The 14,234-nt window shown below is 38.8% G+C and overlaps 1 protein-coding gene across 1 annotated transcript in view; it reads left to right on the forward strand.

The window, feature by feature from the left end:
• PKHD1L1 (PKHD1 like 1) overlaps positions 1–14,234 on the forward strand; it is a 154,671-nt gene that overhangs the window by 90,147 nt on the left and 50,290 nt on the right. The window contains exons 48-53 of the mRNA XM_019942265.3: positions 921–1,057; positions 2,850–3,879; positions 5,217–5,408; positions 8,524–8,675; positions 9,597–9,756; positions 10,315–10,486. Of these exons, the coding sequence (XP_019797824.2) occupies positions 921–1,057; positions 2,850–3,879; positions 5,217–5,408; positions 8,524–8,675; positions 9,597–9,756; positions 10,315–10,486 (1,843 nt within the window). The remainder of the gene's footprint in view (positions 1–920; positions 1,058–2,849; positions 3,880–5,216; positions 5,409–8,523; positions 8,676–9,596; positions 9,757–10,314; positions 10,487–14,234) is intronic.

The raw sequence follows: 14,234 nt of genomic DNA on the forward strand, positions 1-14,234 counted from the left end.
GATGCTACACGTGTCCAATATGGGTCAACAGGGGGGCTCTGCTCATTGTTATTTTCCAGGGTCTAGGCTGATGGAGACTTAATCTCAACATGGGTTTCCATGATCTCTGAGACAGGAGGTGAGAAGGCTGGAGAGTTAAGCACCAGCAGTTTGTTACTTTGGTCCTGAAGTGACATGTGTCCCTTCTTCTCAGGTGTCAATAGTTGGAACTGGTTCCGTGGCTATAATTAACTTACCACAGTTCTCATATATATTATATATATATATATGTATTTATAAAACTGTATAACCATATAAATGTATGTGTGTAGTTAAGAAGCACAGTGCATTTCACAAGTCTCTTTTAAATATTTTATGTAATTACTACTACCATTACAATCCCATAAGTACTTGAATAATAGCTGATATAGCTTAGATACAGCCTTTTCTTAGATGGGAAGCATAAGGCAAAGCTTACTGATCAATGTCAAAAGATCTGCGTTCTGATTCCATTTCATCTGCGTGGTCTCACAATGTCCATTGTGAAACCTAGTTTCATCCTGTTTAAAATAAAAATACTTCCTGTTCTGCCAACCTACTATAGTTATAAGAATTAAGTGAGATAATGCATGTTCTAATCTTGTACCAGTGTAAGATCGTATTAGCTATGTTAATCCCAAATCTTGGGGAAAATAAATTCAGCGATAATAAAACAAAATACCTGAGTACTTTAGGGGTTGCAAAGGTGAACAAGACAAGGCACTTACCTTCCTTACTATGCAGAGGAGGAGATAATGTGAACGCAAATAATTATGTTCCAGGGTGAGGTTAAAATTGTATGTGAATAAAAAGATATAATTAGGTATGAGAAACAGTCTTTATATAATTAGAGGATTTTGACACGGTTTTTCTTTATGATATCTTAAAAAATATTTTTAAAGGTGAATTTGCTACACAGACATGTCTCCAAGGAAGGTTTGGAGAAGAAATAGGAAGTGACCAGTTTGGTGGATGCATTATGTTTCATGCTCCGATACCTGGTGCCAACATGGTAACTGGAAGAATAGAATACGTAGAGGTAAGAGGCATTATCGTTAGCGCTTTGTCCAAAGTTTTCCATACGATGAATGTGAATTGAGCACCTGCTTTTTGCCAGATGCTACTTATAATCTGGTAGAGGAGACATAAACAGATGATTTTAATACATCCAATTATTCATTCACATAATCATGCCAAATTTTTGTTTCTCTGTTTTTATCACACCCCACATCAAATTCGTTAACAAGGTCTATCCACTCTGCCCACAAAATACTGTATCCTGAATGTACTGTTTTTCTACCTTTTTCACCTGGTCCCTAACCCAAGCCACCATCACCTCTCACCTGGTCTACTGTGCTTTTCTCCTAACTGGTCTTCCTGCTTTCACCCTATCTGCAGTGAAGTCTCCACACGACAGCCAAAGTCCAATTTTTAAATGTGAATCAGATCTTGCTACACACTGTTCAGAGCTCTTCAGTGGCTTCCTATTACACCTAAAACAAAAAGTCCAAGCCTTGTCCAAAGGATCCACGTGATCTGACCCCCTGCTGGCCTCTATCTTGTGTGATCTACCCTTGGCGCCTGCCATGCCGGCCACATAGACCTCCCTGTGTCTCTTGCCCATGTCAGGCACACTCCTGTCTCAGGTTCTTTGCACTTGCTCTTCATCCTGCTTGGAATGCTCCTCCACCAGGTACTTAAATGGTTCACACTCATTTCAGTCAGGTCTCTTCTCAAATGTTATCTCTTCAGAGAGGATGTTCCTCACCACTTTTATTTGAAATAGCTGCCCAAACACCTGTTTTTCTTTATTAACTCATAACTCCTGATATATTTTTAATTTGTTTTTTATCTCTTCCTCTAGAACATAAACTCAGTTAGTTCAGATATTTTTGTCCTTCTGGTTTTCTGCTGATTCCTCTGTAGCTGGAACAGTACTTAGCCTATAGCAGATTCTCAATTGACTATTAACTGAACAAATAAATATATAAATGAAAGAATAAATATGCAAGTTATGCCCAAGAGATCAGGAGCTCCTCTGTATCTTATTCATATTCAGCCTATATAATCTGGGTTTAGCACAGTTTCTATCAAGTATTCAGTAAAAGGAAGGAATGGAGGAAGGGTGGGAAGGAAGGTTAGTAAAATCCTTAAATCCATTAAATTTGGAAGAGCTCACTCATCTGCAGTGAGGGTGGCAGAGTCAATGACTGCATACTGTAAAAAATAAACCTTCTCCTAGGTTATGTTACACACATGTAACATCTGGATATGGAGTGAGGTTGCCAGTGTCGATCTGTATAATAAATATTATTAATAGTTAATTTTTATTTTTAGATGAAGAATGAAAATAAATAAATGCCCTACCATTTATTTCCAAACCTTATGAGATCATATTCCACACACACACACACACACACGCACATGCACACGCACACACACACATGCAGAGGCATCTTCTGTACATTCAAGAAATGTTTCTTATTATTAAAAAAGAATCAAAGTGAAGGAGAAAAAGAAGTCTTTTACGAGGTATTTTGCTGAACACGAAAGTTTCATAACAGCAAGGTGAAAAGCAGAAGAGTCGAAGATGGGTTTTGTTCATTCATTCATTTGATAACAAGTATGGGCTGTTATAGATTGAATAAAACAAGGTGGGTTGGGGATCAGACAACATTTTTAAATGATAAACAGGAATAATATGGGAGATATAAATGCATTAATAATAATTAATGTAAAAGTGGATATTATTTTGAAACAAGTAAGTATGAGCCAGGCAAACTCTGAGTCTGTGTGTATCACTAAATAGCTGTGATTTCTGGGCTTGACAGATATTCCATGCTGGACAGGCATTCCGGTTGGGGCGATATCCAATACATTGGCACCTGCTTGGAGATTTACAGTTTAAATCTTATGTAAGAGGCTGTGCAATTCACCAGACCTATAACAGAGCTGTCACTATCCATAACACACATCACCTTCTGGTTGAGAGGAATATTATATACGATATCAGGGGGGGAGCATTTTTTATAGAAGATGGTATTGAACATGGCAATATCCTGCAATACAACTTGGCAGTATTTGTACAGCAAAGTACTAGTCTTCTGAATGACGACGTGACTCCAGCTGCATTTTGGGTAACCAATCCAAACAACACCATACGACACAATGCAGCTGCTGGTGGCACTCACTTTGGCTTTTGGTACCGAATGAACAACCACCCTGATGGGCCATCTTATGACCGAAACATTTGCCAAAAAAGAGTTCCTCTTGGAGAATTCTTTAATAACACTGTTCATTCTCAAGGTTGGTTTGGATTGTGGATATTTGAGGAATATTTCCCCATGCAGACAGGATCTTGTACTTCCTCAGTGCCAGAGCCTGCAATATTTAATTCACTCACTACTTGGAATTGTCAAAAAGGAGCTGAATGGGTCAATGGAGGTGCACTTCAGTTTCATAACTTCGTGATGGTCAATAATTATGAGGCTGGAATTGAAACGAAGAGGATCCTGGCTCCTTATGTTGGAGGATGGGGTGAAGCCATTGGAGCAGTGATTAAAAATGCCAAAATAGTTGGTCATGTTGATGAACTGGGAATGGGGTCTGCATTTTGCACAATGAAAGGCCTGGTTCTCCCATTTAGTGAAGGGTTGACTGTATCTTCCGTACACTTCATGAACTTTGACCGTCCCAGCTGTGCAGCTTTGGGAGTGACGTCCATCACTGGCGTTTGTAATGAGAGATGTGGAGGCTGGAGTGCAAAATTCATTGACATCCAATATTCTCACACAACAAACAAGGCTGGCTTTCGATGGGAACATGAAGCGGTACTGATTGATGTTGATGGTTCACTTACAGGTAATGTGATGTTTTAATTTCTGATAAAATACTTTGGAAATATATTTTTTTGTTTGTGTTAACACAGAGAGTTGAATTGTCAAAGCAGACTCAGATGAATCACAGATCTTAACTGGTGCCGAACTTTCCTAATGACTTAAGGATATAGGTCAACACTAGGCATAGATGAGATATCCTTTTCTAGCAAAGTCTCAAACGATCAGATGCAGCCTCCAAATATGTCCCTTTTCTCCTGCATTTGCACTTTGGTTTTGAATTAACAGCAAATTTTGAGCAATATTTATGGAATATTGATCACAGTAGGAAGCCATTTCATTTGAGAATGCCTCCATTTTGTACTCAGTTAATTACGCGGAGGAAGCTGCTTACATGACTACCCAGATTCTCCAGCCGGTCATGCCCAATAAATGTATAAATTCCAGGTTTATTTACATAAGCAACAGACTGGATGTATCCTGCTCAAGTACCTTAGAGGGAAGTAATAAGTCACAGGCCTGCTGTTAGCCTTTTTCTTTCCAATCTAAATTCTGAATTTGGAATTGATTCAAAGAATATGGGAACTCTAGTACAAAATTCAACATTCTTTGTAGGTTAAATCTTTTCTACCATTTTAAGTTCAGAGTAAGTCAAATCCTTTTGTAAATAATCATGGTTTCTAGAATTTAGCATTTTTATAAAATTTTAATGATAATGACTTGGCAAAATCAGATAGGAAGTGTGTCTGTGTGTGTGTGTGTATATCATTCTGCATAATACTTTATAAGAGAGACACAATTGACAAGTAAAGCTACAGATATTTGAAAGCCTTTGAAAGATGGAAGGTTCATCTCAATATTCAAACAGACTGAATTCTCAACTACAGTTGTTGACTTGTCTCCTGTTCTAACTGTGGCTTTAAGAGGGAGAACATTTAGATGGTTCTAATATTCAGAGCTTTGTGTGACCTTTATTCACTTACTTAATTCAGCTTAGATTCTTAAGTTTGTTGACAGTCCATTGGTTGAGAGCACAAGCTCTGTGGTCAGACTGCCTGGATTTGCATCCTTCCGTGTGTCCTTGACCAAGTTACTTATCCCACATCCCATCCCCTTCCTTGGCTCTCATGGGTGCTTCAGATCCCATTTTTCAGCTGCGTGCATGATAAGCTCCCTGACAGGAGTCCACTGCAAAGCCTTTGTAGAGGTCCCCTTACCCCATGCCAAAAAACCCCCAGGAACCTAGACTTTTAGATTGTATTTGTGGCACTATGGGTTATAGTAAATGTATGTTTTAGACAGTTTAGCTTTTTAGTTTTCTAACATGAAATAGGAAGTCAGCTGTTTGTGTTCATTTCCTAGGTCACAAAGGACACACCGTCATCCCACACAGCTCACTGCTGGACCCTTCTCACTGCAGTCAAGAAGCCGAGTGGAGCATAGGATTCCCTGGGTCTGTCTGTGACGCCTCGGTCAGCTTCCACCGGCTGGCATTCAACAAGCCTTCTCCGGTGTCTCTGCTTGAAAAGGATGTGGTTCTCTCAGACTCCTTCGGTAAGTAGAACACAGTCATTTAAACCACTCATTTAAATATGTTTTCCTCAATTTTCATCATCATCTTCTTGAGAACACTGGGAAAAGCATAATATTTATATCAGTCAGAAACCAGGCAGGAAACAAATATCACATCCCCAAATGGGCTTGTGAGGAGTATTGAATAAACGCCTGGACCAGCATGACATTCTGCTGATTAAGGAACCTCCAGCCAATATTATGACAGACAGCAGGAAAGTTGACATAGCTTTAGGATCAAGACAGTAAAAATATACCATTTTTTCTGCCACTGAAAGCAAATTATTTTGATTATCTTTGCTGATTGAAATAGGATGGGGGGGAGCATCTTCTAGGTCAGTAGCTGCACAGAGACTGTTGATTTACTGATTTGTTTCAGTAAAGCTAATGTACCTGGAACACCAGATGGGCTTGACATCATTGCCTGACTAGATTGCATTAATTTACTGTCATTATTCATGGTGCATCTGGCATATGCACCAGCCAGACAAGCAAGTTAAATGGGGATATAGTAGTAACCCAGATTCTCATGTCTCAGATTTTTCACTGTGGCGTTAATATCTGCATTTTCCCCCCTCAAGATTTTAGAATTGCTTTTTTTTTATCTTCGTAACAGAGTGGGGGAGCATGGTTCCTCGAGTGTTCACTCAGTCCTTCCTGCGTGATTTTTCCCTCCCTCCATTAGGAGTTCTTCCAGTTACTAAGTATAACTATTCTCATCACATCTGACCTGGCCTGCCCTGATTGGCTCAGATCTTTATATCATTCCATCCATCCATTCATCCACACATCCATCATCTGTCTATGAATTATTAGTTAAAATATCTATCTACAATTAATCCACTCTCATATCACTGTCTGACAGACTGCAGATTTTGGAAAATAGGAAAGGCATTGATGAACCAAACATTTGCTATCAGATGATTCTCAAATACAGTTTTCTACATTTTCTGCATAAATCTAAATGATGTAGCTTCTTGATGACAGCGTTCCCAAATTTCCACATTTAATCATATTTACAAGGTAGAACCTTGCAATTTGAAACTAAAATTATGTATCTCAATATAGGCCAAGTGAATTTTGAAAACGTGTAGCATAATTATACCAGCCATACTGTAACTGCTAAAATTATAGCTGGGTCAAATCCATCAGGACATGCTGGGGTTTTGGTATTCCACTCCATGTCATCAGATCCTCTTGGAAGGATATTTCTTGTGAGAATTTCAACTTCTGCCCTTCTTCCAAACAAAGTTCTATGCCTATTCCCACTATACATTTTGGAACTGGAGGAATAACCGTAAGATGAGCCAGTGGCCTCAGTGGACCAGGCCTGAGACTGAGCAAAGACTCATTCTAGGGCCTGGCCTCCATAAGCTGCCACTCCAGCTGGTAGACCATGGTGGCATTAGGGTGTCTGAGGGTTAGTATCAGTTCAGAGCCAGAAGCTAACAACTCTTGGAAGGTCTGGATAGTTTCCTCTCCTTAGTATGCAATAGCCTGATACATGGCCACAGATTTCTCCCACTCAGTGGAGCTGCTTCCAGTCTGTGAATTGGCTTGGATCTAGGAAATAGGTAAGAGGTAGCAGATTTCCACTTGGGTAAGTTGAATTAGGTTTCTGTCCTACAAGATCTATATAACTTTTCCGTCTGCATATGCCAAAGGTCACCTTAGTATGCTACCCACTATTCTCCTGGGGGAGCCTCTTTACATTGCAGTGACAGAGCCTCAAGAGGGCATGTTTCACCCAGCAAGCACTTTTAAGTCTTTGCAGTGTCAATTCTGCCAATAGCCGAGGGACCAAAGAAGTCACCCAGTATCCACAGAGCAGGGAAGTCTATCCTGCCCTCAAGGAGGGGAGAGGAGTGGATATTTGCTGAATAATCCAAATTATCATGGTTCTTCTCATACTCAGCAGGTCTTTTTAAACTGTGAGATTTTAGTGCCTCTGGTCATGGGCTTTTCAAAACTTAATGCTAATTCATAAGCCAAAGAATTTGTTCCTGGGCTTCCCTGGTGGCGCAGTGGTTGAGAGTCCGCCTGCCGATGCAGGGGACACGGGTTCGTGCCCCGGTCAGGGAAGATCCCACATGCCGCGGAGCGGCTGGGCACGTGAGCCACGGCCACTGAGCCTGCGTGTCCGGAGCCTGTGCTCCGCAACGGGAGAGGCCACAACAGTGAGAGGCCCGCGAACCCAAAAAAAGAAAAAAAAAATGTGTTCCTCCTTTATATTGGAATTTGTTTTGCCTTATCCCCAAAGGAAAAGAATGACAGTTTATTTTGTAATCTTGCACCTAGCTTCTTCCACCTAACTTTGTAAGGGAAGAGGTTGCAAATTTAACATAAAATTCAATCAGAGATGAAAAGAAAGAGAGAAGGGAGAGGAAGGAACAGAATTAATTCATTAATCACAGATGTTTTTCTTTATATTGTGAGAGATCTTTTCAGATCTTCAACTGAAGTTGTCAGGCATTCTCTCAAATTAAATTTTTTTCCCATTACAGGTAGTTCAGGTTCCAAGTTCATCATTCACAAAATTTAGGGTATCATGGCCAGTGTTAGAGGTAGGTCTACTTTAGTCTAGTTCCTTAAGGGCTCTGAATCAAAGCTTTGTATTCATACTTGCTAGGCTGATTTTGATTAATACAACCTATATAGGAGAATCTAATAAAGTTCAGGACTTATATTTGCATATTTTGCAGATCAAGGATTCTGAAGAATTAAGTTCTTAAAAGAATAGAAATGGAATTATATTTTAGATCGATGTATTTTAAAAATTGCATTGATATATTTAAGCACTTTTGTCTTAGTGGTCATTATTGTCATCATAGTTCAGTTTTATTTTTCCCTAAGGAATAAAGGCTCCATCTCAATTCAGAATTCCAAGTGAGAAAGCATTTTATGTTTCAGTTAAGTGTGATATTGAACAGTGGGGCCTTCAGGTAAACAAAGACATTTAGAACATAAGTAATGAAATACTATACTGACCTCTTTAGAGACTTCCATAGACTAGAGTAATATTTACCTTTGCACTTGTTCATAAGAGAAGGAATTTTCTAGATGTAGAGATTACTGTGATTTGTTTTATGTTCTATAGGCACAAGCATTGTTCCCTTTCAGAAGAAACGACTGACTCATATGTCTGGATGGATGGCTCTGATTCCAAATGCAAAGCACATTAACTGGTATTTTAAAAGTGTAGATCACATAACCAACATTTCGTATACGTCAACATTCTATGGATTTAAGGTAAGCAAAGAGTTGCATAATCCATCTTCTAATAATTTTGATTACATATTACTCTAAAGCAGCCCACACACTCATCCTTACACCAACCGTGAGGCCCAGAATGCCCTTGCCTCACATATTGACCTGGTAAAGTCTGCACACTTTTTATACCCATCCTAAATCTCAGAAGCAAGCCAAAAAAAAAAAACCCTCCTTTCAGAATCAGAAGTAAGCCATCTTTCTGCCACATCCCTGTAGTACTAAGCTTGTGCCCTGTTATTATTACCATGATAATAACTAACATTTATTCAGTGCTTATGATGTTTTGGGCACCAGTTAAAGGCTTTATTATTTGTATTCTGAAATATAGCAAATACAGAAAATAACAGGCCGAGTCCTATATTCCCACCACCTAGCTCTATCTGAATCTAACATTCTGTGACTATGTACTTCAGATTTTTTTAAGAAATAAACATTTTTAGGTGAAGTGGAAGTCCTCTGTATGGCTTACTCTGAAATCAATCTCCACTCTTCACTGCTAAGGGTCACCTGAATTGGGTGTTTTCATCCCTGTTCATATTCTTCTACTTGTACTATATATGGGCAGCAAAAAAAACAATACCTAGCACTGTTTGAAATGTTTTGAAACATTATAGAAATTAAATATTCTCTGAATGTATACATATATATGTACGTGTATATATATATATAGAGAGAGAGAGAGAGAGAGAGAGAGAGAGAGGGAAAGAAAGAAAGACTTTCATTGCCTTAGTGATAGAGTTAGCGTTATTACCATAGACAGGTAAAACGTTAATAAACAAAATATAAATGCAAGATGAAAACCAAACTAAAACCAAAAGTTAAGTTTTAATATGGGGTTAATTAATTAATGTCATCAAAATTAGCATATAAAACAAGTCACTTTTTTGCAAACTTTCATAGGAACAAGACTATGTAATCATATCTCATAACTTCACTCAAAATGCTGATATGTTTAATATCATTGATATGAGGAATGGCTCTTCAAATCCATTGAATTGGAATACTAGCAAGAATGGAGACTGGCACCTTGAAGCAAACACTAGTACTCTATATTACCTGGGTATGTATTCAATAGGCAAAAGTGATTGTTTTATCTATTGCTTCATCTAAAGGAGGAGAAAAATTGCTTAATGGGCAAATGTGTTATATAGTGCCTTGTATATAGCAGGATTCAATAAATGTTTGTTGAATTAAAGAATGGAGACTAAATTCACCCTGGAAGAGGCTTGAGTTGAATTAAGAACTTACATTTTATGTTTGGAGGTAGCACCAACACTCATAATTGGCCCCAACATTTATTTCACAAAATTAGAGGAAATGAGTACAATGAACTGTCATATATTTTGTTTCCATTTTTATTATTTAATTATTTTTGGAAAATAAAAATATTTAAGAGTACAGTTTAATCGAGTTCTAAAATATTTGTTTTTGTCAAGGTATTTTGACTCTGCTTCTTAATCAGACATGTGCATTTTGTCAGAATTTTTTCATACCTATTCCATACATTTGAATTATACCAAGTTACTCTCCAAAGAATATTTTCAAATTGCCATATTTTGTTTACATTCAAGTACTTAGATCATCATGTTAGTTTAAACTGCTTTTACTTCACTTTCAGTGTCAGGAAAAAATGACCTTCATCAGAGCCAGTCCATTTCTGGGACCCTGGATCCTGATGTGAAGGATGTTGTTATTAATTTCCAAGCTTACTGCTGTGTTCTCCAGGATTGCTTTCCTGTACATCCTCCATCAAGAAAACCAATTCCCAGGAAGCGACCAGCCACATATAAGTATACAGGCCTTTTGTTCGTTAATATACTTCAATAGTTCTTGACAGCATCCTTTTCATATGTCTTCCTGGCTGAGACACTGGTGCCCTCCTCCTGCACAGTAGGTCCCAAAGCACTTCCACACTCATTGCTTCACTTGAGCCTTACAACCACCCTGATGACAAAATGGAAAAAAATCTCACAAAAATTATGTGTGAAAGTTACTGGGAATCTCATACTTGCAGAACGTTAGATCTGGATTTTTAGACCAACTCCCTTATTATATAGGTGAGAGAGCTGAAGCCTGAAGACGTTAAGTGAATTACCTGAGATCGCAAACTTCCAACAGCACCAGAAACTATGTCCTCATTGATCCAATGCTTTCTTAGGAGGTGCATCTCTTTCTCTAGAATAACTGTCTTTTTGTGTCTGTGTATGTCAGTGTTTTTATTTTTATTTATTTTTTTAAATAAATTTATTTATTTATGTTATTTATTTTTGGCTGTTTTGGGTCTTCGTTGCTGCATGGCAGGCTTTCTCTAGTTGTGGCGAGCGGGGGCTACTCTTCTTTGTGGTGTGCGGGCTTCTCATTGTAGTGGCTTCTCTTGTTGTGGAGCACGGGTTCTAGGCGCATGGGCTCAGTAGTTGTGGCTCACGGGCTCTAGAGTGCAGGCTCAGTAGTTGTGGCGCATGGGCTTAGTTGCTTCACAGCATGTGGGATCTTCCCGGACCAGGGATCGAACCCGGGCTGACTGCATTGGCAGGCGGATTCTTAACCACTGTGCCACCAGGGAAGTCCCTATTTTTTATTGAAGGATAGGTGATTTACAGTGTTGTGTTAGTTTCTGGTGTACAGCAAAGTGATTCAGTTACATATATATACATTTTTCAGATTCTTTTCCATTATAGATTACTACAAGATATTGACTGTAGTTCCCTGTGCATACTTGTTTTTCTATTTTATATATGGTAGCTTGTATGTGACAATCCCAAACTCTTCATTTATCCCTCCCCACCCCCTTTCCCTTTTGGTAACCATAAGTTTGTTTTCTATGCCTGTGAGTCTGCTTCTGTTTTTTTGTTTTATTTTAATTTTTTAAAAATTTTGGCTGCGTTGTGTCTTTGTTGCTGCACACAGACTTCCCCTAGTTGCAGCAAGTGGGGGGGCCACTCATCGCTGCGGTGTGCGGGCTTCTCATTGCTGTGGCTTCTCTTGTTGCGGAGCACGGGCTTTAGGTGCACAGGCCTCAGCAGTTGTGGCACACGGGCTCAGTAGCTGTGGCTCGTGGGCTCTAGAGCGCAGGCTCAGCAGCTGTGGTACATAGGCCCAGCCATTCCATGGCATGTGGGATCCTCCCAGACCAGGGCTCGAACCCGTGTCACCTGCATTGGCAGGCGGATTCTCAACCACTGTGCCACCAGGGAAGCCCTGCTTCTGTTTTATAAATAAGTTCATTTGTATCATATTTTAAATAGAATAACAGTCTTGGTCAAGTCTCATAATACAACTTATTTAATTTTATTTCAAATATTCAATTTCCTAAATATATATTAAGTCTTGTAGTTAAAAATAATTTTTCTGTCTTTGAAACTTATAAAGTCCTTTACCTTTATTTCTCATATGCAACATAACTTTCTACTTTATATTATAGTAATTACCATACATAATGGTACTAATGCACAGCAGTACTAGTCTTTAAGACCCTTAAAGGCATGATCCTGATTTGATGTATATTTGTGTCCCTTATGGGCAAATAATAACCATAAAAATAACGATGGTGATGATAAAAGTTAACAATTAGTGGGCATGTAAGAGCCCACTCCTGTGCATCAAGTACAAATCAATATTATTTATTAAGTGAATTACGATTTCAGAATATACAGATTCTGCGATAACATTGCACAAAAGAATAATAATTGAATTTGTTTATATGTTCATTCAACCATTAAAAAATAGCACCTGCTATGTGCCAGGCACTGTGCTGAGCTCTGAGATTCAGTTGTGAACAACATAGATGTGGTCCCTGCCCCCATAACACTCACATTCTGTCCGAAGAGACAGATGCCAACACAAGCAAACAAACAAAAAAGTAAACAGAAAATAAAGCACATGCGTTTGAGTTGTGATAGAGGTTGTAAAGGGAATGGATAAGGGGCTGGGACAGAAGACAACATGGCAGGGGCCTCCTTTGGGTGGATGGTTAGGAAGAGCCTCTCAAAGGAGGGGATATTCTAGCTGAGACCCAAAGGGTGAGTAAGAGCTGGCTGTGTGAAGGTTGGGTTCGAGGCCAAGGGGACAACTTGGGCAGAGGCCCTGATGTGGGGACGAGTGCGGCATATCCAAGAACTGAGAGGAAATCTGCGTGGCTGGACCCTTGTGAGCAGGAGAGAGTGGCCTGGACATAGCATTGGAAATAGGTGGACATCAGACCATTCAGGTCATGCAGGCAGTTAGTGTTAAGAAATATGAGAAGCCTTTAAATGTTTCAGCTGATAAGTGACATTACATTTTGAAAAGGCCACTTTTACTACTCTGTGTAACAGAGGGACAGTAGAGAAAGCAGGGAGGCTCATAAAAAGAGTCTAGAGAACTTCAGAAGAAATATGGGCCATAAAGGTTATTGGCCAAAAAGCCCTAGATAGTCTAAGGTAGATTAAATTATTCAATATTAACTTAATAATTATTATGACTCATTAATAGATTTAGATTGGTCTAGACCAGGATGTGGTAGAGGTATGTGTTGATACACTACATGTATATGTCACAGGATAGGTGTTTTTCCTCTCACAATATGAGCTCTGCTCACTGGAAATAGCTAAAATTGGAATTATTAATTGGTATTTTGCAAATAGCTATCAGTGAAAACAAACAGAATCTTGATCCAAAACTGGTACCTCAGGACTAGAATATACAGGTCTAGCTACACAACACACAAATGCTTAGTTTAAGAAGTACTGGGCTTTTTTGATCGTAACAGTGGGCAGTTAGAAGAAGAATGTATAACATGTAGTATAGTGCTGGGGATAAGAATGAAAGGCTTGAGAAAAGCTAGATGAACTCAACTATTGAATCTGCACAATCCTGATCGATTTATTTATTTAGATAGTTACAACCTTTAAACAAACCTTCATTGAGATTGCATCATGAAAAATGTATTACTGTGAATCTAAATAATCCTAAATGATCGTTTAATTGCTAACTTCTCTTTTAAATCCATGAAGACAAAATTTTTATGACAGGATTTTTGATCAACAGAGTTTTTAGTAATACAGCTTAGTAATTCAAATGTGTGATAAAAATATACTTTTAATGAAACAAACTGTATTGGTTATTTGTAAAATTCCTGCATTAGTATCATAGAATTTTTAAACATTTTTACTAGGTCAGGAGAGCAACCCCTGTGAACATTTTTAAATGGGTAAATGCAGTCAACTTCATAATAACATTCTTTGTAACAATTTGCACTGAGATAGCTTCAAGCAGGCATAGTGATGGAAAGTGGAGACCGTCTCTCTTCCAACTGTGCTTTCCATATTTATTTCAATGTAACGTAACCTTCACTCTGGTTATAGACCTGCCGTCCTGCTCCCAGCCCAGCAGCTTACCCTCATTGACCCATCCTTGCCTATTCACAGACCATTCTTCCAGCCTTCCCTTCATAGAATCTAGGCAACTATATACCCTCCTGTCCCTTTCCCTATGAAATAGCAGCATATGTAAGGGTCTTTAAATGGACAAAGGATGCATTTTTCACTTTTCCACCATGTG

The sequence above is a fragment of the Tursiops truncatus genome, chromosome 17 (genome assembly GCF_011762595.2).
Source record: "Tursiops truncatus isolate mTurTru1 chromosome 17, mTurTru1.mat.Y, whole genome shotgun sequence".
NCBI classification, from domain to species: domain Eukaryota; kingdom Metazoa; phylum Chordata; class Mammalia; order Artiodactyla; family Delphinidae; genus Tursiops; species Tursiops truncatus.